The 26,332-nt window shown below is 55.1% G+C and overlaps 2 protein-coding genes across 4 annotated transcripts; one reads left to right on the forward strand and one right to left on the reverse strand.

The window, feature by feature from the left end:
* The first annotated feature begins 8,088 nt into the window (after positions 1-8,088).
* On the forward strand, positions 8,089-16,787 carry SYDE1 (synapse defective Rho GTPase activating protein 1). Of its 2 annotated transcripts, XM_022558547.3 has the most exons (8): positions 8,089-8,796; positions 10,362-10,703; positions 10,805-11,449; positions 11,625-11,839; positions 12,492-12,618; positions 12,832-12,992; positions 13,592-13,817; positions 14,119-16,787. In XM_022558547.3, the coding sequence occupies exons 1-8, from the start codon at positions 8,709-8,711 to the stop codon at positions 14,520-14,522; spliced, it is 2,208 nt and encodes a 735-aa protein (XP_022414255.1). In that variant the 5' UTR covers positions 8,089-8,708; the 3' UTR covers positions 14,523-16,787. The 2 variants fall into 2 exon arrangements, with proteins under 2 accessions (XP_022414255.1, XP_022414254.1); XM_022558546.3 differs by lacking the exon at positions 8,089-8,796 and having other exon boundaries at positions 9,629-10,703.
* Positions 15,529-25,570, reverse strand: HACL2 (2-hydroxyacyl-CoA lyase 2). Of its 2 annotated transcripts, none has more exons than XM_022558548.3 (16): positions 25,348-25,570; positions 24,665-24,809; positions 23,195-23,396; positions 22,945-23,072; positions 22,721-22,859; positions 22,521-22,632; positions 19,732-19,831; positions 19,500-19,597; positions 19,254-19,390; positions 18,140-18,274; positions 16,975-17,089; positions 16,716-16,885; positions 16,569-16,639; positions 16,415-16,486; positions 16,133-16,238; positions 15,529-16,003 (listed from the first exon to the last, which is right to left on the reverse strand). In XM_022558548.3, the coding sequence occupies exons 2-16, from the start codon at positions 24,797-24,799 to the stop codon at positions 15,825-15,827; spliced, it is 1,899 nt and encodes a 632-aa protein (XP_022414256.1). In that variant the 5' UTR covers positions 24,800-24,809; positions 25,348-25,570; the 3' UTR covers positions 15,529-15,824. The 2 variants fall into 2 exon arrangements, with proteins under 2 accessions (XP_022414256.1, XP_022414257.1); XM_022558549.3 differs by lacking the exon at positions 25,348-25,570 and adding an exon at positions 25,097-25,249.
* Between the last annotated feature and the right edge of the window lie 762 nt (positions 25,571-26,332).

Consider the following 26,332-nt stretch of genomic DNA (forward strand, 5'->3'; position numbering starts at 1 on the left):
TATTTACTATCTGGCCCTTTACAGAAGGATTTGCTGACCTCTTTTCTATAGAAAAAGTAAAGCCTGATACTCAAAGTTGTCCATAAATCAGAGGCATCAATATTATTGGGAGTTTGCTAGAAATGAAGACTCAGACGTCATACCAGACCACTAAATCGTAATTTTAACAACCCCAGGGGAGTTACATGAGCCTTAATGTTTGAGGATCACCGGGATAGATGGGGGATGGAGGGAAGCTGTAGAGATTTGGAACTTGAATAGGCCATCTGTTCAGAAATATGAGCGAACCATACCTGGGGCATTTTCCATTTTTCCCTGCCCTAGCCAGGGTCCCGGAGAGGATGATGGTCCATGTCAAATGCTTTGAAAGAACTGCAGCTACAGTTGTAGTAAATGGCCATCAGGTGGCGATAGTGCCATTTCACAAAATGGATTAAAAGGGGCTCTTTTTCAGCAACACAGATCCTGGCTGTGATCTGGCCCAGTTCCACCCACCTCCGATGTACTCATCCCCTGGGAGCGAACAGCACGTGCAACGTTCTCTTGGTGGGACAGAGCCCACAGTGAGGGGAGAGTGCGTGCAGGGAGCTGTGGTCAGACCTCACCACAGGGACTGGACAAAGGGCAGAGGGGACAATGATAAGGGTTAAGCAGGTGTATGGAAGTGCAGGTGTTTCAGAACAAGCCTGCTGCTAAGTTATACCATGGGTTAGGGATGAGCAAACTTTTTCTGTAAAGGACCAGAGAGTAAATATCAGCTTTATGAGACATACAGTCTCTGTTGCAATGACGACTCAGCTCTGAGGCTACAGCGAGGAAGCCACGGTAGAGAGTACATTGAGGAAGGTGCGCGGCTGAGCACCCATGAAACTTTATTGACACTGAAACTTGGATTTCATATCATTTTACATATCACAAAATATAGTACTTTTTTTAACCATTGCATTGAAAAATGTATTAGAGTCATCAAAATGATGCAGAAAGATTCTCAACTAATATCTACCTTCTGTGTATTCCTCTTCCCCAAATTGTAGCAATAACATATAGCACGTAGGGGGTTTCGTTTGTTTGTTTGTTTGTTTTTGTGGTACGCGGGCTTCTCACTGTTGTGGCCTCTCCCGTTGTGGAGCACAGGCTCCGGACGCGCAGGCTCAGCGGCCATGGCTCACGGGCCCAGCCACTCCGCGGCACGTGGGATCTTCCCGGACCGGGGCACGAACCCGTGTCCCCTGCATCGGCAGGCGGACTCTCAACCACTGCGCCACCAGGGAAGCCCCGTTTGTTTGTTTTAAAGAATGTAAAACGTATTGTAGAAATGGATCTGGCTGTTTGGGTTTTAGTGACAGGTATTTGTCCACTCCTTTTCTCCCCTCCCCTCCCCCACCCCAGAAACCCTCCTACATACTTGCCTCTCCTAATATGGCTGGCTACCTTGCAACAGGTGCTCCCAAACATAACAACTACCAAAATATCTTGACTACATCTCACAAAGAGGAAATCGGGAAGAAGGTTCCACCTTCTGTATCAACTGTCTAGGTTCCACGATTACAGAAAAACTCTAGTTAATTTGCAACCCAGAAAATCCTGTCTAAAATCTGCCGTCTAATGTGGGCTTTCTAAAATTATGTCTCACTGGACATGTTAATCCTATGGTTATCACTAAGTCTTCTTTCATGGGCACTAGGTTTGAAAGTCTTAATTACAAAACAAAATTATCAAAAGTAGAATGAAATTTGGTTCGTGAACTGTAGTCTTTGGTTTTCAACCATCTAAAAAATTTAAAAACCGTTCATAGCTCAAGAGCCAGATTTGGCCCTCAGGCCCTAGTTGGCAAACGCTTGTATAGACAGATGGGAGTGACAAGCAGCAGGGAGACCAAAAGGGACTAAAAAGTGAGAGGTGAGGCAAGCTGAATCCCAGTATCAGAAAAGAAAGGGATAAACAAAGATGGTGCCACAGGACCTTTATATATGCTGCTCCTGTCTCTCCACTCCCACCTTGAGTTAATGCCTCCCCAGTTTTGATATTTCAATGCAAACCCCACTTTAAGGAAGCCTCCCCTCACCTCCTCCCTATCCCAGCTACGTCAGGTGCTCATTATCCCCTCATTCTCCTCACCATATCAATGATTTTTATATTCGTTTGTGTGACTCTTTGATGAATGTCTATTTCATCCACTTAACTGTGAGCTGAGAGCCAGGGAGCCATACCTGCATGGTTCACAGGGCTCAGCAGCCACTCAAAATTTACTTGTTGAGTGAATGAATGAATGAATGAATGAACAAATGAATGGATGGATGGATGGGTGGATGGAAAGGCAATGTGATGGCAAGACTCTAGGATGCCACACGAGGTGGTCGGGTAGGCTGGGTTGGAACAGAGATGTCTAACAGTCAATGATAAATTGCTACAGTTGCAACGTAAACTTCCCCTCCACTCTCCCAAACTTCAGTAAAACCCATTCCACACCCAGGGGCCTTGGGTGAGTGGGTTTCTGATGAAATCAAGGAGAGGAGGAAGTGCCTCATCCTATAGACCAGGAACACTGAGCTTACAGTGAAACTATTTAATTCAGCAACAACAGGGGATCATGAGAAAATCATCATCTAGAGATCTGCCAAAATCTCAGCAAAGATGTTGGAAGAGGTTTGAGCCAATCTTATCTAGATATGAAGGAGAAGAATGACCCTGGACAGCATGAAAGTACAATAACATTTCTTTCTCTCCATATGGGATTTTATCTGGTATTTAAAGCAGTTTTAGAGATTCATATACTGAGGATCATAGAGGGAAAGTGACTGTCCCAAGGTCACATGCTGGATTAGGGTGGGGTGGGGAGGAATTCCAATCCAACCTGGTATGACCCTAAAACCTGATCCCTCCCTCCACCATGATGCTGGATGGCCTCTGAGGTGGGTGACTTTCCCAAGATCATGCTGCAGCTTGGGACAGTTCAAGTTGTGCCCATGTGGGGTTCTGGGGGACAAAACGTACCACCAGAGTGGGTAGAAAGCCATTTCCAACAGGACATGAGGAAGGATTCAGTAAGGCTTGAGCCCAAGATCTTGGAAAGGGAGCTCCTACTTCCAAATGTACATTTGCCAGAGGTTTGGGGAGTCACTTCCTTCTCTACGAATCTGTGTAGTGGGAGGTCTCCAAGACCACACTCAGGTTCAATGATTCACTAGAAGGACTCACAGAACTCAGCAAAGTTGTTATATTCATGGTTTATTACAGGGAAAGGATACAGATTAAACTCAGCAAAGGTAAAAGGCACATGGAGCAGGGTCCAAGAGAGACCAGGCACAAGCTTCCAGTTGTCCCCTCCCTGTGGTATCACGTGGACAGTGCTTAATTCTCCCAGCAATAATGTGTGACAACACACACAGTGTACTGCCAACCAGGGTAGCTCCCTTGAGTCTTGGTGCCCAGGATTTTCACTGGGGTTGGCCACTGTTTTAGTTTCCTAGGGCTGCCATAACAACACACCACAGATTAGGTGGCTTTAACAACAGAAATTTATTTTCTCACAGTTCTGGAGGCTGGAAGTCTGAGATCCAGGTGTCATAGATGGCCATCTTCTCCCTGTCTCTTCCCATCATCTTCCCTCTGTGTGCACACATGTCTGTGTCCAAATTTCTTCTTCTTAGGATGGCAGTCATATTGGATTAAAGACTTCATTTTTATTTAATCACATGTTTAAAGACTCTATCTCTGGGACTTCCCTGGTAGTGCAGTGGTTAAGAATCCACCTACCAATGCAGGATACATGGGTTCAATCCCTGGTCTGGGAAGATCCCACATGCCATGGAGCAACAAAGCCCATGTGCCACAACTACTGAGCCTGCACTCTAGAGCCCACAAGACACAACTACTGAAGCCCATGTGCTGCAACTACTGAAGCCCACACGCCTAGAACCTGTGCTCCGCAACAAGAGAAGCCACCGCAATGAGAAGCCCGCACACCGCAACAAAGAGTAGGCCCTGCTCACTGCAACTAGAGAAAGCCCGTGTGCAGCAACAAAGACCCATTGCAGCCAAAAATTTTTTTTTAATTTTTAAAAAGACTCTATCTTCAAATACAGTCACAGTCTAAAGTAATGGGGGGTTAAGACTTCAACATATGAATTGGGAAGGGCACACAATTCAGCCCATAACAGCCACATGCATGGCTCATCTTAGTTAGTCTCTGGCCCCTCCAGAGGTTAAACTGATACAGTGTGGCCCAATGCCCCCACTATAAATCTCACTGTTAGCATAAATTAACTGGCATGGCCCCCAGGTATACAAAGAGATTTTTACCAGGTAGGATACTCCAGAGGCTTACAGGCTACATCCCAGGAGCCAGTCAAGGGCCAGACCTTTCTTTGGAATGTGCAGGAGAGCCGGAGACCTCGGAGGGAGGAGGGAGGAGCTAAAGAATGACACGAGGTCTCTGCCTGGCCCTGCCCACCCCAGGCTTCTTGTCCCCATTTGATTGGCCACTCTTATCCAGGTTGCCTCCTTACCTCTGGGACAACCAGCATCTGGGAGGCCCTGGTGGCCACGCTAACACCCCCAGGCACTGCAAGCTGGGCACTAGGGCAGCTCTTGACATGGCTGCAGGTAGCTAATTGCCAAATGTGTGCCAGGGCCTGTGCAGAGGCCTTGCCAGCAAGAAAGCCCAGCAGAGCTAATAAAAGGGAGGTACTGCATGTGCAACAGGGGGCCCTGCTGTACCTCAGCTTCAGCTCCACAGCTGCCTGACAGGGCTTTTCCAAGGGCCATTGGGAGGCTCTGGCCAAGATATGCCGCCCCTCTGACTGCCTCCCAGGTGATACCACATCCTGCCTCAGGAAGGTGCCTCATGGTAACTCAACCACCCTCTGTCCCTCTAGTTCCTCAATGCCACCACAGTGGACATCTCTGGGCAGCCACCTCTTCCCTGGTGCCTCTGAGGACGGACTCCCCACCAAGGAGGACTGTGCAGGCTGCTGCAATTGCCTCATCCTGGAAGATAACAGATGTATGTGAGCCTCCAGTGTGGGGACAACTGGAATAAAAACAGGAGGTGGATGAGACTCCCCATAACCAGCTCCATCTTCCTTTTCCCAGGAACAAAGGACCCCCAGAGAGGTAGCAGATGGGGGAATTAGCCCACAGACACATGTCCCATTCCCAACACCTCCTATTCCCATAACCTTGATAATAGGGGGAGTTATTCTTCCCTTTGGATGGGTGAGGAAACTGAGGCCTAGAGAGAATGTCTTCATTTGGTGTTTCCCAGAAGCTGATCCTGAGCTAAGTATTCAAGGGCAAGTAGTTTATTTGGAAAGTGATATAGGAAATGCTGAAAGGGAGGTGGAGAAGTGAGACAGGGAAGGGAAGGGAACCAGTAAAGAGTGCATTGATATGCAAGTTTCCACTGGGGGCAGCTGGAACTCAATCCTATGGGGACCTCTGAGAATCAGTGTGGAAAACACACCTTAGTCACTCCGTACAAGGGGTGAGGAAGCTAGGGTACTTATCCACCAACTTCCATTGTCTGCCACAGAGGTGTAGAGCTCCACTCAAACCTGACCTACCCCCCTGCCTGCATTTCAACAAATCCCTGTATCTGCTGGGGGCTGATTTATCCATCAAGAATCATAAGCATAGCACATAAGCCAACAATGTGAATATTTGGAGGATAGAAAACACATACACACACACTCCAAAATCCAAACAGCAACTAGCAAAATTCAGATGAATAATTGTACAAATAATTGTACAAATAATTGTACAAACTTCACAAACTTCACTAAAGTGAAATTTAGCATTCATAATCATTGTATACAGTTTGTAGATCATTTGTTCTCACTTATCAAGAATTTCTGATTGCTGAGAAAGAATCATTGCCAACTGTGAATTAAATGAGCTACATGTAGCCAAATAAATGCAACAGGAAAAGTACAGAAACCCTGTCAAAAGGGTTTACCAAAAACATAACAAATATTGATGTGACCTGTGAGCGTTCTTCAATCATCTGACATGATATGGGTGGGGCCAAGGGCTGCTCTCACCCCTACATTGGTCTCCAGCTCCTCTGAGTTAGAGTACCCCAAAGTACACTAGTCCTACAGCCCTTCCCCTCAACTTGTGAAGAGGTGTTGTCTTGACCCCTGACCTCTCTCTCCACTGTTGGCAGTTGCCTCAAAGGCATCTGGGCAGGGATCTGGTGGTGTGCACTCCACTCTCAACCTGGCTCCTCCCAAACACACACATCCACGGAAAATTAGGGACTTCCCTGTTGGTGCAGTGGTTAAGAATCTGCCTGGCAATGCAGGGGACACAGGTTCGAGCCCTGGTCCGGGAAGATCCACATGCCACGGGGCAACTAAGCCCATGTGCCACAACTACTGAGCCTGCACTCTAGAGCCCACAAGCCACAGCTCCTGAGCCTGCATGCCACAACTACTGAAGCCTGCGTGACTAGAGCCTATGCTCCATAACAAGAGAAGCCACCACAACAAGAAGCTTGTGTGCCACAACGAAGAGTAGTCCCCACTCGCCACAACTAGAGAAAGCCCGCGTGCAGCAATGAAGACCCAACACAGCCAAAAATAAATAAATTTATTTTTAAAAATTGTTAAGAAAAATTAACAGAGCCTGAGACCTGTGGGACACCATCAACCATACCATTATATGCGTAACAGGAATCCCAGAAGGAGAGAAGAGAAAGGGACAGAAAGAATAGTTGAAGAAATAATGGCCCCAAAATTGCCCAACATTGATGAAAGACATGAATCTACACATCCAAGAATCTCAATGATCTCAAAGTAGGATAAGCACAGAGATCTGCACCAAGACATATTATCACCACACACACACAACCTCCTCTGTACAGGCCTCCATCACCTGGCACCTGATCTCCCACCTGAACATTCAGCAGTGAATAAGACAGACAAGTATTACCTGGTCAGCCCCAGTCTGAACAAGGAGACAGATAAACTAACACAAATCACTGAACTATAAAGTTCAAGCTGTGGCAAGTGTTAGAAGAAATGAAACGCAGTGATGTAATAATGACTGGACAGTGGTAGGTGGTCAGGGAGGGGAGGGCCTCCCAAGGAAGTGCCATTGGACCTAAAGGATGAGAAAAAGGCAGCTTCAAATGAACTAGTGTTTTCCAGGCAGAGGGAACTGCAAGTGCAAAGGGACTGGGGCAGGAACAGTTTGATGTGAAGGAGAATCGGAGAGGAGGTCATGGGGGGCCATGAGGACAACAAAGGATATGAGGCCAGAAGTCTTGTTGTGGCTGGATTTTATTTGTGGGAATCTGGATTTTATTTTAGGTGGGGCGAGCAGTTATGGGAAGACTGTTCAGCAGGGATGTGCTATGATCTGATTTCAGGTTTTTAAGTCCACTCTGGGCACAGCATGGAGAATGGAATATAGGAGTGAGGCAGGTTAAATTTTCCAAAATGGCCACAATAATATCTCCCACCCCACATTCTCTTGCACAAAGAATGTTACAAGGTCACCTTGACACACCACCCATTGACAGAGGTGGAGTCTATGTTCCTTTCCCTTGAATCTGGTGCCGGAAGTAACACAGTGTGACATTCCAAGCTGGATCAGAAAAGATAATGTAGCTTCTGCCTTTTACTTTTTTTTTTTTTTTTTTTGCGGTACACGGGCCTCTCACTGTTGTGGCCTCTCCCGTTGTGGAGCACAGGCTCTGGACGTGCAGGCTCAGCGGCCATGGCTCACGGGCCTAACCGCTCTGCGACATATGGGTTCTTCCCGGACCGGGGCACGAACCTGTGTCCCCTGCATCGGCAGGCGGACTCTCAACCACTGCGCCACCAGGGAAGCCCTGCCTTGTTCATTTTTGAAACCCTGGGTGGCTATGTAAGAATCCCAACTACCCTGACTACTGACCTGCTAGGAGGAACCCAGTTCACACCAAGAGGCCTGTGGAGGTGCCCTAGTCCACAGCCCCTGCAGAGGTCCCAGCCCACACCTGGCATCAACTGCAAGTGAACATGCCTCCAGATGATTCTGGCCCCTCATTTGTTGAATCACCCCTAAGCCTCTAAGTCTTTCCAACTGAGGAGTAGAAACAATCAACGTCAGCTCTGCCCTGCCCCAATTCCTGACCCACAGCATCTGTGAGCATCATGAAACGGCTGTTTGGGATGGTTTGTTAAAGAGCAGTAGTAACTGGAATTGGGGGGAAAGGGGAGTGGAGAACTGGGTGGAGGAGGGAGGCACCAGAGTGGCATCCGGGAAACTAAGGAAGAGGGGGTGTCATCAAAACGAGTGGTGCCAGGGCTTGCACCAGGCTGGAGCAGTGGATGGGAGGAAAGAGAAGGGATTTGTTCAGGATGCATTTTGGAAGTAAACCCCAGAGAACTTTCTGTAGGCGATCACCAACGGAGGGTGGATAATAGGAAAGACTAGGGCCCGCGACTGCGCCCAGATACTCAGAGCTGGAGCCCAGGAAGGTAGCACAGAGCCCCCGTTCCCTCCCCCTCCCGGCCCGGGCGACTGACTACATCTCCCAGCATCGCTCGCTCAGGCCGCGGGAAGGGGAAAAAAAAAAAGTTTGGGCCAAGCATTCCCGGAATGCGCTTCCTGCTGGCGCGGGGCGGGGGGCGGGCGGGGAGGCCCGGGCGGGGCGGGGAGGGCGGGGGGCGGCGCGGCCGGAGCCCGGGGCGCGCACTCCGCCCGGCCCGGGCCCCAGCATGGCCGAGCCGCTACTCAGGAAAACCTTCTCCCGCCTTCGGGGCCGGGAGAAACTTCCCCGGAAAAAGTCAGACGCGAAGGAGCGCGGTGAGAGGGGGAGGTGGGGAAGAAGGGGCGCCGAACCCCACCCGGCCTGGAAGCGGGTCCTGGGGCCCCAAGGATGGACAGGGGAAGCCCTGCGGAGCCCCCTGCGGGCCGGGGTTGGGGGCCGGGGCACGCAAAGGTCCTGAAAGTAACGGGCTGGGGGGAGAGGGGGCGCGGACCGTTATGTGCGCCTGGCCAGGGATGCCAGCGCTTCGGCTCCTTGGGAGGCCCGGGAGGGGGCCTCGCCCCTGACAGGAAATGGGGCCGAGGCAGAGCGCCTGGAGAGTGCAGGGGAGGAGGAGCTGGGAGGCCTAGAAACTGGGGCTTATTCAGGCCGGGCAGGGGACACCCTGAGCCCTGGAGACCTGGGATGGGAGATGGGGGCGTACTCCTGCAGAGGGAGAGAGGTGGTGCATCAATCATGGTGGCTACCCCCCACCCCCTCTCACCTATTAACCAGTGACTGCAGCTACACCCAACCTTAGGCAGCCCCGAGAAACTGTCCCCTTTATACAGATGGGGAAACTGAGGCACGGAGCAGTTGGGTCATTTACCCAGTGCCAGTGAAGTGACTTAACAGCTCTGTGGAGTATGCTACTAAATGAACCCAGAGAGAGAGTCCTGGGGAGTGGAAATCTGAAGTGACCAGAGGAGGGAGTCCTTAAAGAAACGGGCAGGACCTTAAAGAAATCAGAGCTGCGTGGGACAGGAAGTCCCGGAAAGGAAGGAGTTAAAGGAGGGAGGGCAGAAGACTCCATGGATCTGACCTCCCCCCAGCCCTTCCCAAAGATTCCCAAGGTTCCCAGAGCAGAGAGAAGGGACAGGGGTGCCCACGCACAAACACACACAGGAAACAGCCCGGGATGTCACAGAGAGGAGGATGGAGCAGGAGGGGGAGGTCCCAAGGGGGAGGCATTGACCGTGGGGGTCAGTCCTGGGCTGAGAGACGGTGGCAGGGGTTTGGAAGACAGGCAGGGAGGTGGGGAGTGACATGATGCAGGTATGGGAGAACCCAGCAGGCACTCACTCACTGTCGTGCCTGCTCCTGTCTTCCAAGCAAGCTAGGCAGCGTCCACTGTGGGCTATGCGCTTGACCAAGATATGAGTGCCTATGAAGTGCTCTCCATGTTGAGCTCCCTGAAGCCTCCCTGAAGGGCGGCATCAAATCCCCACATTTCACAGGAGGACACTGAGGCTCAGAGATGGAAAGTGACTTGCCCAAAGCCACCCAGTGAGAAGGGACAAGGGCAGGGCTCCATGCAGAGTAAACGAGAGGTGTAGGGAAGTAGAGTGGGGAATGCAGGGCCCAGGCCCAAAGAAACCCCACCAGACCTCTGAGGCTGGAGAGCAGAGGGACAGAGTCCTGTTTGGGATACCAGGGCCAGGGAGGTTGGGGAGGAGGCCGCAAGCTGGTAACAGATGAGACTGCTGGCCTGCAACCACCCATTCCAAATGAATGTGTGGAGTGTCAGTGCTGAGTGCATTCTCCTGCTGGGGGAAGAGCCCTGGGCCGGGACTGCTCTGGGAGCAGTGGGAGGCCAAGTCTCACAACCCTTGCTCTCTGCCAGGCCGCCCAGCCCAGCGCCCGGAGCCCAGTCCTCCAGAACCAGAGCCCCTGGCCCCGGAAGGATCCCAGGCTGGAGCAGAGGGGCCCCCCAGCCCCGAGGCATCTCGGAGCCCGGCTCGGGGTGCCTACCTGCAGAGCCTGGAGCCCAGCAGCCGCCGATGGGTGCTGGGCGGGGCCAAGCCACCAGATGAGGCCACCTTGGGGCCCGGGGCAGCTGGCAGTAGGGAGCCTGCTGGTGAGATCTGGTACAACCCCATCCCTGAGGAGGACCCCAGACTCCCGGCACCTGAGCTCCCAGGCCCACAGCCAGGCTCAGCTGAGCAGGAGAGCCTGGCCTCCCCAGGTGAGCACAAGCCTCACACCCCGGGACCCCCAAGATGACTACAAGCCTCACCCCCATCCCGAGCCCAGATTTCTGGACCCTGAGGTCTGCTCTCCCCATAGGCGCAGCCCCCGCCAGTCCCCCAACCAAAGCCTCCCGCACCAAGTCCCCAGGCCCGGCCAGGCGGCTCTCAATGAAGATGAAGAAGCTGCCCGAGCTGCGGCGCCGCCTGAGTCTGCGGAGCACCCGGGCTGGCCGAGAGCGTGAGCGAGCCGCCCCCGCGGGGTCCGTCATCAGCCGTTACCACCTGGACAGCAGCGTGGGGACCCCGGGGCGGGCGGCAGTGTCTGAGGGCGCACGGGGCCTGAGGGCCGGTTACCTCAGTGATGGCGACTCTCCTGAGCGCCCAGCAGGGCCCCCGTCGCCCACCGCCTTCCGCCCCTATGAGGTGGGCCCATCGGCCCGGACGCCCCCCACTGCACTCTGGGGCCGCCTCAGCCTGCACCTGTACGGGCTGGGGGGGCTGCGACCGGCACCTGGGGCCACTCCGCGAGACCTCTGCTGCCTGCTGCAGGTGGATGGGGTGGCCCGGGCCCGAACGGGGCCGCTGCGTGGGGGGCCAGACTTCCTGCGGCTGGACCACACCTTCCACCTGGAACTCGAGGCCGCGCGGCTGCTGCGGGCCCTGGTGCTGGCGTGGGACCCCGGCGTCCGGCGGCACCGGCCCTGCGCCCAGGGTACTGTGCTGCTGCCCACGGTTTTCCGAGGTAGGATGCATGGCTGCAGGGGAGGTGTAGGGCACAGGATTCAGCTCAGGGCTCCCTCCTTCCTCCAGAGTGCCCAGGGTACTAAGCCCAGGATGGGGCGTGGGTTGGAGTAGGGACCAGGGCACGGGAGCCCGTGGGGGCAGACTAGACTCAGGAGGTCCCCTTGTGTCTTCAGGGTGCGAGGCCCAGCAGCTGGCTGTGCGCCTGGAGCCCCAAGGGCTGCTGTATGCCAAGCTGACCCTGTCGGAGCAACAGGAAGCACCAGGCACAGCTGAGCCCCGAGTCTTCGGGCTGCCCCTGCCACTGCTGGTGGAGCGGGAACAGTCCCCGGGCCAGGTGCCCCTCATCATCCAGAAGTGTGTTGGGCAGATCGAGCGCCGAGGGCTACGGGTAAGTCCCTCACCCCACCCTAGCTAGGCCCAAGACCTCAGAACATCTCCCCAGAACACCCAGGGTATGGAGGCCAGGCTTCCCCCTACCCCACCTGGGGAACTCCTGGCTCCAATCCCAGCCTAGACAAGGGCAGGAGCTCCCGCTCCCTCCAGACCCTAGCACCTAGCCCAGAATTCATGGGTCATCTGTTCATTTAGTAACGTAGGATCCCAGCCGTTCTGGAGCTCAGAGTCTGATGGGGGAAAAGACATGACTCTAATAAATCACATATGTAAAACTGTGGCTGGGATAAGAGCAAAGAAACTGGGAGAGCTTAAAGCAGGACCTGACCCGCTGGTTGGGGTAGTCAAGGAAGGCTTTCCAGAGGAGGTGACAAGTAAGCTGAAAATGAGTCAGAGTTTCCTGAGTCAAAGGATGTTGGTGCCAGGACAAGTGATCCAGAGGGTCTACAGGGCCAGGCTGTCCAGGCAGCCAGGTGGGATCCCCAATGACAGGCGTCAGAGGAGCAGGAAGGCAGCCAGTGAAGCTACAGCCAGCCCCCAACCTCTCAGCCCATTGCCACTGTGATCTAGGCCTCTGGCCCTCACCCACAGGGCCCTGATCAGTCTGTGGCCCTGACAAGAGGACATCTCTCTGCTCCTGCCCCCAGGTAGTGGGGCTGTACCGTCTGTGTGGCTCAGCAGCCGTGAAGAAAGAGCTTCGAGATGCCTTTGAGCGGGACAGTGCAGCTGTCTGCCTCTCCGAGGACCTGTACCCCGATATCAATGTCATCACTGGTCAGCATGCCCCTTCTCTCTCCTGCCCGCTCCCCATTCAACCCTCACCTCAAGGCAGTCCCTGTGGTCCCTCTGGGACCTCACCTCTTCTGTTGGCCTTGTTTTCACCTTCCTGCACCTATCCTCCTCCTGTTCCCCTGCTCCCAGCCCCAGCTGAATCTCCAGCCTCAGAAACCAGGGGTGCCCTGACCAGAGTGGGCCCTGTATCCACAGGCATCCTCAAGGATTATCTGCGGGAGCTGCCTACCCCGCTCATCACCCAGCCCCTCTATCAGGTGGTGTTGGAGGCCATGGCCCGAGAGCCCCCAAGCAGGGCTCCTTCCAGCACCGAGGGCACCCGTGGGCTCCTCAGCTGCCTGCCAGATGTGGAGAGGGTGAGTTGGGCCTGGTGGGAGCAGGCAAGACAGGGAGTGGGCTGACATCAGCAGAATGTTTCACCCATGCCTGGGCCTGTGATGGCCATGAATGTGTGGCATTGTTACAATTCTAGAAAATAGGTGCTATTAGTATCCCCACTTTATAGATATGGAAGCCAAAGCCCAGAGCAGTTGAGTGAGTTACTTAAGGTTTCACAGGCAGAATGTATCAAAAATACAGACTCTGAACACAGGTGTGTCAACCTACCATAAGGGAAGTTCCTGGCTGTGGTATCCTGGACAAGTCCCGACCCTCTCTGTGCCTCAATATCCTCATCTATAAAATGGGATTAATACCAGCCCTGCCTAACACACAGAGGAGTAGGCTCAAGCCCAAGTTCTGCCATTTCAAAGTTGAGTTACCTTTCGCTTCAGTCTCCCCTCCAGCAAAATGGGATCATAATACTAATACCTAATGGTTAAGTCTTAGCTGGGTCATCACCCAGCTATGAGACCTTGAACCTCAGTTTCCCCATTCTGAACCGCCTTAGTCTCCCTCAGGAGCGACAGGGGACCGGCTTTGCCCACCTCATGCTCTCCCAACCCTCTCCTCTCAGGCTACATTGACGCTTCTCCTGGACCACCTGCGCCTTGTCTCCTCCTTCCACGCCCACAACCGCATGACTCCGCAGAACCTGGCCGTTTGCTTCGGTCCTGTGCTGCTGCCGGCGCGCCAGGCACCCGCCAGGCCCCGCATCCGCAGCTCTGGCCCGGGCCTCTCGAATGCAGTGGACTTCAAGCGCCACATCGAGGTGCTGCACTACCTGCTGCAAGCCTGGCCAGGTGAGCTGGCCCTCGCCCCCGCCCCCGCGCCGCCGATCGTAGCCAGGCTGCCGCTACGATGCTTTCTCCAGTGGCCAATCAGAGTCTCGGGCTTCAGGCAAGCCACGCCCCCTAGTCCGAGTAAGCTGGTACCTGGTTGCCTCAGCAACCAGTTCTAGCTCAGCCAGTGAAATCCTGATCCGGTCGAAGGCCTTGCCTTTCGACCGGCCAATCAGGGGCCTGGCTACCTAAGCAGCCAATCAGAGGTCTAGTCGCCACCGCTGGGCGTGACATCATCCAAGCCCTCCCTCTCCCTCCGCAGATCCGCGCAGGCCCCCAGAGGCTCCGGAACTGGTGCCGTACCTGCGGCCCAAACGACAGCCGCCGCTGCATTTGCCGCTAGCGAGCCCCGAAGTGGTGACTCGGCCCCGCGGCCGGGGCGGCCCCGAGAGCCCCCCGAGCAACCGCTACGCCGGTGACTGGAGCGTTTGCGGGCGGGACTTCCTGCCTTGTGGGCGGGACTTCCTGTCCGGGCCGGACTACGACCACGTGACGGGCAGCGACAGCGAAGACGAGGACGAAGAGGCTGGCGAGCCGACGGTCGCCACCGACTTCGAAGACGACTTCGAGGCTCCCTTCAACCCGCACCTGAACCTCAAAGACTTTGATGCCCTCATCATGGACCTGGAGAGAGAGCTCTCCAAGCAGATCAACGTGTGTCTGTGAGCCGGGCGGGGCCGGACCCCGATTACTAAGGTCGGGCTTCTGGTTGCTAAGGCGGTGCCCTAACGACCTAGGGGGACCAGACCTGTAGCTCAGGCCTAGCTCCTGGTTCCTGGGGAGTTGCCTAGTGACCAGCCAACCCATTGCTGAGAATCATTCCTCGTTTCCAGTGCTCAACATTTGGGCACTGGTTGCGAAGGCCGGGGATTGGGAATTTTCGGGACCAGCTATTGTGGCCATCTTTTCTGAGTACCAAGGGCTTCTTCCCGGCTGCCAAAAGGCAGTTCTGCTTGCAGGGCTGGCTGGCCTCTCTTGCTTCCCCTTAGCCAGGGAAACGCCAGTTACTGTGAGCATCGCCCTGGGATGGTGAGACACCCCCCCAGTCAGTCCTCTTGCTGCTGCCAACCAAATCAGTATTAGCTTTGAGCACTGCACTCTGCTTCTCCCTCGGCGGGCCCAAGGACTATCATGAGGTACTGTTTGAGGCAGGGTGGGGGAAAGCCCCTATCCTGGGCTCTGGCTGGATAGGGGCAGCCTGAGGCTTATAGGAAAACAGCTGGTTTCCCCACCCTCTTTTCCAAGGAAAACCCCATGATTGCCTCAAACCAGCAAAAGTAGATAGCAGAGTATGGCCCTTCCTCCCCCCAATTCTTCCTCCCCATTCCTGAACAAATTGAGCACTTATAAGACCTCCCTTTCGGAGGGGCCCCACCTGAAGTGTCAGGCTGGGGGCATTTTGGTACGGAACATATTTATTGCCTCCGTGCGTGTGTGTCTGTGTGTGAGGACTAGTGTGCATGGACATGTCTAGAGCAGGCATGTGGGGCTCTTTCAGGGACCACAGAGCGGGGAAAGAGTTTGCAGTGCCCAGGCACCCTGAAATCTCCAGTAATGGTGCCTCAGTGAGCCCCAGAGTTCCAGTGGGAGAGTAGGGTCCCCTCCTGTCTCCTCCCTCTTTCCCTCACTTCCATCTTTGTGGACAATAAATCAGTATGCACAGGTTCTGGGATGAGTACTTGGGCCCACATGGACCAGAGGTGGTTTATTCAATGTGTAAGAGAAAAGGGGAGAAAGGACACAGCTGAGCCCACAAAGAAAAAGGCCCAAGGGCTCTCCAGTGCTGCCAAGGAGCCTCTCTGAGCTCTGAGCCCTCCAGCCCCTCCTTGTCCTCAGGGAGGGTTCTAGGGTCACTGGGCCTCATGGGATAGGCCCAGGGCAAGCAAGGATGAGAAACCAGCCTGGCACAAACCAGCTTGGCACAGTCCAGGGGTGGGAAGAGAGCCAAGGGCACTGACCCATGAGGCCCTACACGGCAATGGAGCCATCTCGGAAGTCTGTCCTCCCGATGAGGATGTTGACCACAACTGGGTGGCCATCTTGGCACTGCTGCTGGGCATCATGCAGCACCTTGACCACCTGATCCTCACTCTCTCGTGAAAGTAGCAAGCCCTGGGCTCCCAGTCCCATGGCCGCCTTGTGATAACCTAAAAGGGGAGATCAAGTCAGAATGATGGCAGAACCCAGCCTACCATGCAGCTAGCCCAGGAGAGGAACATACATTCAGCTGGGCCTAAAACAGCTTTCCCCCTTCCCGCCCATTTCAGGCCCCTCACCAGTGTAAGCCAAGCCACAGGCCACATTGCTGCCCAGACAGGGCACCTGCTCCCGAGAAATCTGGGTCCAGCCAGCATCATTCCCTATCAAAGCCATCACTGGGATCTGCAGGAAGAGGATGAGGCCAGGCCACAGCCTTCAGTCCCAGGGCTTGGCCAGCCACAGGTCAAAGACAGGGACAGGACCCCTGCGAACCAAGCAGCTCCCTCCCCAGCCCACCCCACCCGTGATGACATCTCCCAGAACCCCACGCTATGAGCTTCCCTTGGTCACTCAGTCACCTTGTGTCTGACGAAGGTGTCAAATTCGATGAGGCTGTAGCCAAAGGCTCCATCCCCAAACAGGCACCAGACCTGAGGGGGTACCAAGGATGGCTGGGGTGGCTCACAGCCCAGAAAGCAGCAAGCCCCCTGCCCCCAGCACACTCTGACTCACCTCAGCATCCGGCTGACACAGTTTGGCGCCAAGTGCAAATCCCGCACCAACCCCCAGAGTACCGAAGGCCCCTAGAAGAACCAAGAGCAGGTGGGTGTGAAGGGGCCCCGACGATGCAAGCTGCCCCAGGCATAGGCCCGCCCTTACCAGGATCGAGCCAGCGCAGGGGGCCACGGGGCTGCACCAGGTGGGCAGCTGTACCCACGAAGTCCCCACCATCGACCACCAGAATGGAGTTGTCGGGCAGAGTTTCCTCCACCAGCTGCAGTACCCGCACCGGGTTAAGGTGCTCGGCTACAGGCATCGATGCCTTCTCCCTGTGATGGAGCAATGCAAGTCAGCAGAGCCAGCGGCATGGGCCCCCGGGAACCCGCAACCCCCCAAGTCCACTCTACCCAGCCCCCACCTAAAGGTCTGCTCCTTCTGTCGGTCAGCCTGCCGAAGCTCCTCTGCCCAGTCTGAGGCCCATGTCTGGCCCTCAAGGCCCTGTGCCAGCTTCACCATGAAGGAGCCCACGTCTCCTGGGGAAGGAAGAGGGCACAGCTGCAGGGAGATGGCCTTCTCCTGCCCTTCAAGCACCAGAGGCCCAAAGACAGCAGGAAGCGAACAGGCATCTGCACAGGAGGCAAAGAAGCAGGCCAGGGGGTCCTAGCACAAAATGGGTGAAACACACCCCAGAGCCTGCCGGAACCAAGTTAGGGCAACAGGGGTGTGAGGGAGAGCAAGGCCAAAGAAACTAGGTTTAGGGAGCACAAAGTGGGTTAGAAACTCACATCAGCCTCTGTCTCCTGCCTCCCCATCACACCCCAGATCAGGCAGTCCGGTCAATTCTGCCTCTGAAACACATCACTAAAAACACCTCCATCCTCCAAGCACATCTCTACAATCCAGGCATGCAGAGTGCTTGCACAGTGAACAAATAAACAAGCCAGCGATGATGTACTCTTCCCCGTCTCCATTTTAGAAATGATCACGCAGAGGCTCAGCGAAGTTGAGTTTCTCCTCCCTCTCCATCCCCACTCCAGGCCTCATCGTTTCTGTCCTGCCCTAACAGGCCCCTTGCCTCCACCCGGTCCCCTCCCAACTTGCTGCCCACCAGCTGCTACAGTGGATCTTCCCAAACATGAATGCAAATGGTGCCACTTCTCTGCTCGACACAAGTTGCCTCTCGCCTGCACCGCAGGGTAGAGTCAACGTCCTTGGAACGATGGGCAAAGCAGGGCCTGGAAAGGCCATGGAAGAGGACTGAACAGGGGTGGAGGAACCACGACAGGACAAGAGAGACCTCGGGGCAGGTCCTAAGGGCAGCAGGCGACACGGGAGAGTACAGACAGGGGATGTGATCACACGCACATTCCCAGGCCTTCCCTCTGGTGCCCACCCTACCATTAGTTCATCCAGAAGCACCCCATCAGTCTAAGGACCAAATAGGCATCTCTGGCCGACTCGGGGCCCCCTGGGGCACGGTCCAGGCCTTGGTCACCAGCACCCAGCTCAAGCCAGCTGCAGCAGAGGCCAGGAGGAGAGGGACCAGAAAGAACACATATGTGTGGGGGCTGCTAGGGGCTCACCCTGCACAGCCTCCTGGGGCTTCCAGAACATGTCTGAGTTCATCAACATCTCTTTCCGGTTACGGTTGACAATGATGATCTTGCTGCTGCGGCTGAGGACACGGCCATAGGACAGACGGAAGTCACACACCATTCCTGGGATAGGGGACAGAGTCTCGGTGGACAAAGGGCCAGCATCCTGGGGAGTACCCGCTACCTTACTCAATCCACCATGGTAGACTGAATGCATAAAGGTCTTCACCTCTCCCTGTACCAGTGTCACCCGCAATGAGACTTTGCAGCTCCCCACCCCATGAACCTGGGCTGGCCTCAGGACGTGCTTTGGCCCATAGAATGTGAAAGAAGTGATGGCATGTGTTCCTGAGGCCAGACCTCCAGAAGCCCTGCAGCTTCCACTCTCTCCCTCTCACATAAACTTGCTCCCCAAGCCCTGCATGTTTCTCAACATACACCAAGTAAACAAGCCCAGGCTAGCCTGCTGGATGATGAGAAACATGGAGGAGGTAGGGGAGAGTGAAAGAACTCAGTTACCCCAGCTGAGGCCCAGCTAGCCCAGCCTACAGCCAACCAACCCCCAAGTTACAAGCCAGCCCAGCCCGGATCAGCACAGCTGCCTTCCCGCCTCTCTGAGTGCAGACTCAGGAATGAGCCCTACCAAAATGACAAAAACTACCACCTAACCCCAGGTGGGTCTTGAGAAATGATAAGTGCATTTTAAGCCACTGAGTTCACGGTGGTTATTATACAACAATAGCTAACTGATACAACTATTATGTCTCTGGCAGGATTCAAGCACTTTATGTAAAAATATATATGCTGTAGGTGTACGTGCTGTGTAAATGCTGTATAACGCGTACAAATGCAAATGCTGTACACAAAGTACCACAGGTGCCCGCTATCTTTGTGTAAAGCTGGGTCACAGGACACAACTGCAACCTGGCGGGGTTTACCTGAATTTCAGGTCCAGGGGAAGGGGGGTGGTGAGAGGTAGGAGGGTGGCTGATTATGAGAGTGGGGTGCCAGCCAGTACCTGACTAGGAGGGGCAGGGTTACACGATTAGGGAGGTACCCAGTGGGAGGGAAAGGAAACGGAGGGTGGGAGGATGAGGCCCACCTGCCAGGACGACAACATCTGCCTTCTTCAGGGCGGCGCTGCGGTTCTGCCGGATGTGAAGGGGGTGGCTCCGGCCCAGCAGTCCCCGCGCCATCCCGCCCAGGAAGCAGGGGACACCCAGGGTCTCCACAGCAACCCTAGGGGTCCAGGCGGAACAGAGGCGAGTGTGGCCAAGGGCCTGCCCCTCCTCACAGGGCCCCAGGGGACCAGGGATGTGACAGTAAGGGCAAGCCTGAGGCTTCTCACCGAAGTTTGTCTGAGGGTGTCGGAGGCAACAGGGCCTGGCTCCCAAGCAGCACAAGGGGCCTTTTGGCCCGGCTCAGGATCTCAACACAGCGCTGAACCTGGGGCAAGAGGTGGGGCTCAAATAGCCAACCCTGAGTCACCATCAGTCCCCAAGATCACAGCCCCAGTACTGGTTCAGAGAGAAGCCACACAGCAGGTGGGGGTCCCTGGCCAGGGCACAGAGGCAATTCACCTGCTGAGGGGAAGCCTGAGGGATGTCCAGAGGCAGAGGCCCCTCAGGCTGAGGCTCCCAGGCTCCTGCAAAGAGGTTGGCCAGGTAATTCTCTAAGTACCTGCGAAGGGGAGAGGAAGAGTCAGTTACCAGGAGTCATACCAGGGTTCCAGAAGCTGAAGGAGGAGAAGGGCCGGGAAAGGGACCAGGAAGGCAGCAGGACAGGAACAGAGGTACAAAAGCAACAGCCCAGGGACAGACAGACCCCAGTGGCTGAGTGCCCAGTGGCCTGTTTCCCCTCAGAAGGTTCTGGTGACCATCCCAACCTGACACAGACCCTCAAAAACAAGTGCCACCGGCGTGGAGTGCCAGAATCAGGGGCCATGGTTGCGGGGTCAGACGGAGGTGGGCTTGAGTTCTGGCTCTGCTGCTTCCTGTGTGACTGTGGGTGAGTGACTCAACTTTTCTGAGCTTCCTCCTCTGTAAAATGTAAAAGGCAACATCTCTCCCAAGGTTCAGTGATCTAGCCACTCAGGATATAAAGCACATTGCAAAACACTCGATTAATTGGAGTTATTAAAAATCGTCCGTACCCTTGCCTTTCTCTGGCTTCTGATGTCTCCTTACTCATTGGGTCACAGGGCCCTGACCTTCCATGAGGCCCTGTGCAGGGCCCTGGAGACACAAAGATAAATCCCGCTCAGCCCTGCCCTCAAGGACACCCAATCCAGCCAAAAGTACACATGTGGGCATCAGCCGGCTAGAATTAGTCAGAGCCTGAAGCTTCTGTTTCTCTTTCGAGGAGGAGTAAAGATCGCAGAAAATGAGAAGAGACCAAGGATGGAACCATGGGGAACCCTAACATGGAAAGAAAAGGCAAGACGCTAGCCAGCCTTGCAGGGGACTAGTTCCCTAATCGTGTCAGAGGAAGGTTGGGAGACACCTTGCCTTACGCTTGGTATGACACTGGACTCAGCCCTATTCTTATTTAAGATAATAATGGTTCATTCCTTTATACTTCAGCATATGCTTTGCACTGTCAAAATAATCTCATTTTATTCATCACAGAATCTCAGTCTAGAGAGAAAAGGCAACGTTGGTCCATCTTACAGATGAGGAAGCTGACGTCATATATTTAATCACAATATGTGTAGGTCAAATCATTACGCTGTAACCTTAGACTTACACAGTGCTGTATGTCAAGTATATCTCAATAAAACTGGGAGGAAAAAAAAAAGGTTTAATCATTTGTTCAAGGTTAACACAGCTAGTTAGTGGCAGTCCTGGGATTCGAACCCATCTCTCTGGACTTTCATTTCACTCATTATAGATGGAACACAGCTCTGTGGATAAAGCATCGAAGGTTCCTCCGGGCTGAATCCTAGTGCGCCATTAACAAACTGGACAACTTCATGCAAGTCATTCAACTGCCTTGGGTCTCAGTTACCTAATCTATGAAATGGGCATAATAATACCTCTGAGTCTTAACTCAAAGGGTTGTTATAAAAGACATGTGAGTAAACCTGCTACTCCTTGAGCTGGCCCTCGAGGTGCTTCTCACACGCCCGTGTGCAGGGACCTCTCTGTCCTGTTCATGCCCATCCAGGTACCTAGCACATAGCAGCACTCGCTAAATATTTGGAGGGGGAATGGAAGGCAGAGGGGCAAGGACAGGCAAATGCAAGGGACAGAGGGCAAAGAGGAGGAGGAGGAGGAAAATTGATTCTCCTTTCTTTTTTTTATTTTTTTTTTTTGCGGTACGCGGGCCTCTCACTGTTGTGGCCTCTCCCGTTGCAGAGCATAGGCTCCAGACGCGCAGGCTCAGCAGCCATGGCTCACGGGCCTAGCCGCTCCGCAGCATGTGGGATCTTCCCGGACCGGGGCACGAACCCGTGTCCCCTGCATCGGCAGGCGGACTCTCAACCAGTGCACCACCAGGGAAGCCCTGATTCTCCTTTCTGCACCCTGTTTCAGCCAGGCCCACCTCAGTGGTGACCAAAAATGGATCCTTTTCATGTACTTCTGCTAGGGCTATGCCCCTACTTAGAACCCTTTTTATCCCGTCAACAGAAAGAAACTCCCCCTTGAAACTTGTAGCTCTTCCAGCAAAACCTTCAAGCTTGTCCCAGGCCAGCCCCACTGACCTGCTCTCTCCAACATCCTGGCCACTCACCACTCAAAAGTCCCACAGTGGTCCCAGACTGAGCTGTGCCCATGTCATGGGCCCATAGGGACACATCGTTCCCTTATCCTGGCCTGCTGGAGGTCCAGGCACTCGTATGTGATCCATCCAGATGTATCCCACAGCTACCACCCAGATTCCAGACCACCATCATCTCTCATCCCAGTGACCGCCACACCTCCTCCCTGGCTTCCCAGCTTCCACCTGACCCCAAAGTCCACACTCCAGCAACAGCCAGAGGGAACGTAATAAAAACCCAAGCCAGGGTATCCAGCGCCAATGCTTAAGGCCCTGCAGTGCCTCTCAATGGACCTCAAATTAAAAACAAAGCCCCAGGTCTGCCAAGTGGCTCCTGCTGGCTGCTCTGAGCTCAGTCTCTGCCCCTCTCCCCTTGGCTCACCTGCTGCCACCACATGGGCCACTTTGCTTTCCCAACCCACCAACTTCATTCCTGCCTCAACACATGTGCATATTCTATTTCCTCTACCTGGAATGCTCTTCCCAAGGCTGGCTCCTCTCAACTGATGTGCAAATCAATGAATGAGTCAAAGGAGAGATGGGTGCTAGCAGGAGGTTGCAGGAGAAGCCAGCAGATAGGGGAGGATATGGTAGGAGTTGGGCTACTAACCAGGAGACCCCTCGACCCACGAGGCCCTTGGGCGGCTTAGCTGACACCATCTCCTTCTGAACCATGAAGTAGGGGTACAGCACATCAATAGGCAGTTCCACAAACACCGGGCCTGCATGGACAGGGAGAGCGCTGAGTCTGCTGTGTCTCCCAGCCCCCAGGCCCTAGGGCCTGACCACTGCCCAGCCCCCGCCCCGCACCTGGGGTGCCCGACTGAGCAGCAGCCATCGCGGCCCTCAGGGTGGGAATGATCTCCCGCACCCTCTGCACAGAAGCACAAAACTTGCAGAGTGGCCGGAACAGGGACATCTGATCAATAGCCTGGAGTGCGCCCCGGTTCTGGTGGAGACAGGAGTCCAGGGAGTCAACACATGAGAACTTCCAGGCTCCCTGGGGCCCCTGCCACCCCTCAAGAAGAGGGTACCTGCAGCAGGGTGCTGGCAGCCCCACCCAGAAGCAGGACTGGGGACTGGGCTATCTGGGCATTCTTCACCGCAGTCACTGTGTTGGTGAGGCCGGGGCCCGCTGTCACCGCCACCACGCCCACTGTCCCTGAAACACAAACTGTGTCACAGCTGTGTCCACCCTCCTGGCCAGCCCCCCCATCAAAAAACCCTGCCCCTCAAAGACATCCCAGTCTCACCAGCCCCTAGCCCTCTCCACTCTGCCCTCACCGGTCAGGCGGGCCACAGCATCAGCAGCAAAGACGGCTGTGACTTCGTGGCGGGTGTCCACCACGCGGATGCCCAGCTTCTCACAGGCCACCAGCAGTGGGGAAATATGCCCGCCGACCAGCGTGAAAAGGAACCGCACGCCATGGGCCCTCAGCACGGCTGCCACATTCTCCCCACCATGCCGGATGCTTGCCTTGTCCACCTGGGCCCGAAAAGGGGGAGAAGCGAGATTGTCAAGGACCAGGGCACGGGCACCAGGGCAGGTGGGAAGAGGGACAATCCCCCTCCCCCAGGAAGGAGGACAGGGGCAGGGTCGGAGGGCAGGGGAAGCTTGGTGTTGCTTAGGCACATATTACACTATACACCTGGCTCAGAGTAGGACATATCATCTTATCAGATCCTCCTGATGTTATATCCTTTTACAACTACAGAGATCAAGACTCCTGAGCAAGACTCAAAGTCCCATAGAACCCATGCTCTTAAAGCCCCCCACTCTGTAACACTGCCCGCCTCAGGGATGGTGGAGCAAGCAGGAAGAGAGGTTAGGGAAGGTGGATCCACAGAACCCAAGGGAGTTTGGCCAGGGGCCATCTGCTGGGACTCCAGAACGGCCTGTTCTCCAGTATCAGGGCATCTTAACGTGACTGCTGACTCCAGCCTACCAGACTCCCTCCTACTCACTGGGTCCAGTTAACAGGCCGCCAGCCGCCACGTGCCTGACATGGGAGCAGCCTGCTGACAAAGACAGTGCTTCTGCACAGCAACGCACACCAGAGGCCTTTGCCTTAAATCTCCACGAATCCTCAAGTTGCTGCTGGTTAGGAGAGGAAGACTGGGGAGGGGTCAGGGTTGCTCCAGGTTAGGAGAGGAAAGACTAGGGAGAGGGTCTGGGGAAGGGGTAAATTTCTGAGAGAGGAGGCAAGTGGTTCAGAGCAAGGTCTGTGGGGTCAGCTCTTCCCCAAACAGGTCTCCTAACACAAGCTATCACACAACCTCTCTGAGCCTCGGTTTCCTCTTGTGGAAAATGAAGACAGAAACAAGAGTATTTCCGGAATGTATTGGGTACGTGGGAAAATCCCTCTGAAGCGCTGAGCTCAGCAGACAGCAACTGTCACAAAAGAGTCACAGCCGTCCACGTCCTCTGGTGCCTGCTCTCTGCACTCTGACCCCATCGTGTTACGGAGCACTGCTCCGTGAAAAGGGCTCGAGGCCCCTGAGGAAGGAGGTGGGCGGGGGGTTGAGTGCCCAGGCAGGTGTAGCCTCCCTGTGACCTCTTCCTAGAGGCAAAGTCCAGAGCCCCGTAAGCAGCTCAGCAACAGCGACAGGATACTGGAAAGAATCTCCCGACCAGTCCCTCTGGATTAATCGGACCTCACTCTCCCCGCCTATAAAATGGGTTAGCTGGAAAGAACGCTGGAAGTCCATTCCTTTGGCTGCCCCCGGCCCGTCTCCCTTGTATTTCCCCTGAACCTTGTGCATCAACTGATAGAAGAGCCCCAGGCGGTGAGCGGCACCCAGCAAGGCGGCCACTAGCGTCGCGAAACCCAGGAGCAGGAAAGAGGGGAAGAAGCCCCCAGCAGGGGCGGCAGCCTCGGGCGTCTCCATGAGATGGCACCTAAGGGAGAAAGGGCAGGGCTAGGACGTTGGCGCGACAATGAAATTATCCAGAAGAAGGCACGCCCCCTCTCCCAGCCCAGATCCCGGGCCACGCCCCTTGGCACGAGTTTCTGCGCGGCCACGCCCCTTACACCCCCAGGCTCCGGACCAGGCCAAAACTCTCAGACACCTGACCACGCCTCTTACAACGCCAGCCCACCCCCCTTACGTCACCACAACCACCTAACGAGGTCACCACAGGTCAATGCGGCGACAAAGCCTCAAGATAGCTATTTTCCTACTTACCTACTTCTCAAAGGATCGGCGGGAAGCCCCGCCTCTCTCTGACATCAAGGACCCGAATCTCAGCCCTAGTGGTGAGCCCACCCCACGTCTACGCCCCCAAGTTAGCGTGCACGACCCTCTCCACAAGCCAGACCCCTCCCCCCTAGCGAGCGCCCGGGACCGAGCCTGTCCCCCGACCCCAGGCCTCGAGTCGAGGTCAGGTTGCATTGGGATGCTTCTCCAACCCCCAGGGCATTTTAACCTTCACCTACAGGAAATGGCGCTAACTCCAGAGGAATTCCGCTGCCTTCGTGTCACGTGAACAGGCGCGCGGCTTGAACAGGCTGGGCCGGACAGCTGTGGCCTTGCCCCTTTTGCCCACTTGGATCCGGGGCGCCCTGTAGTCCGGCCCGACGCGCGTGCGCTCAGCTTCAGGGCACCTCCTATAAGAGCCCTGTCTCTACTGGCCGCCGTTGCACAGGCTCCGCCCTCCCTCGCTTCCTATTGGCTCGCACTGCAGGCCTCACGCTTTTTTTTTTTTTAAACAAGAGGCCACGCCCCTCGGCGGCTTCCAGTAGCCGGGAGTTTGGCGCGATCCACCTTCCTCGGCCTTCCGTTGGCCCAGCATTGCAGGCCCACAGGTTCCGGGCCTTCCGAGCCCAGCCCGCTTTCCACACCAGGCGTGCTGTATGCCCCTTCACGTTGGCCGAGCACGGACGATTTCGGACCTCCTGCCCAGTGTCCACCATCCGGGACTCTCACCCCAAACAAACCCTGCCCCTCGCTCTAGCTCCAGGCCCTGCCTCCCAACCCACCGCAATTCAGCTAAGGCAGAGGTCCGCCCCCTCTCCTCTATCCGCGCCTACGCTGTTGCCTCTACCCTTGTAAGCCCTGCCCACTTCCCCGGACGCTTGGAGTTTTTCTGCTTCCGGTGCAAGGGAATGGGCCCTCTGAGTGGTCCCCGGTTCCAACCAGGGCTTCACCACGTTGCAGCCGTCTGGCATCTGGAAAATGATCTCCCCATCAGTACAAGGGGAGTAATTCTGGTCCCTAGCGCCCTACTTTCCTACAAGACTGACTTCCATCCCTTGTCAACTTCTGGGATTTCCCTCCAAGGATTCCACCCCATCGTTAATTTTATTTTATATTGAGTCATTCCTAGGTTTTCATTTCACCCATTAAAAAGAAAAAAACACCCTCCGATGGCCCCACATTCTCCACTTGTGACTGTCCATTTGCTCCTTTTTTTAGCAAAAT

Source organism: Delphinapterus leucas, unplaced genomic scaffold (genome assembly GCF_059928025.1).
Source record: "Delphinapterus leucas isolate spDelLeu-1000000601 "Yukka" unplaced genomic scaffold, BTC_Dleu_Yukka2 spDelLeu_asBTCV2_sq25, whole genome shotgun sequence".
Taxonomy (NCBI): domain Eukaryota; kingdom Metazoa; phylum Chordata; class Mammalia; order Artiodactyla; family Monodontidae; genus Delphinapterus; species Delphinapterus leucas.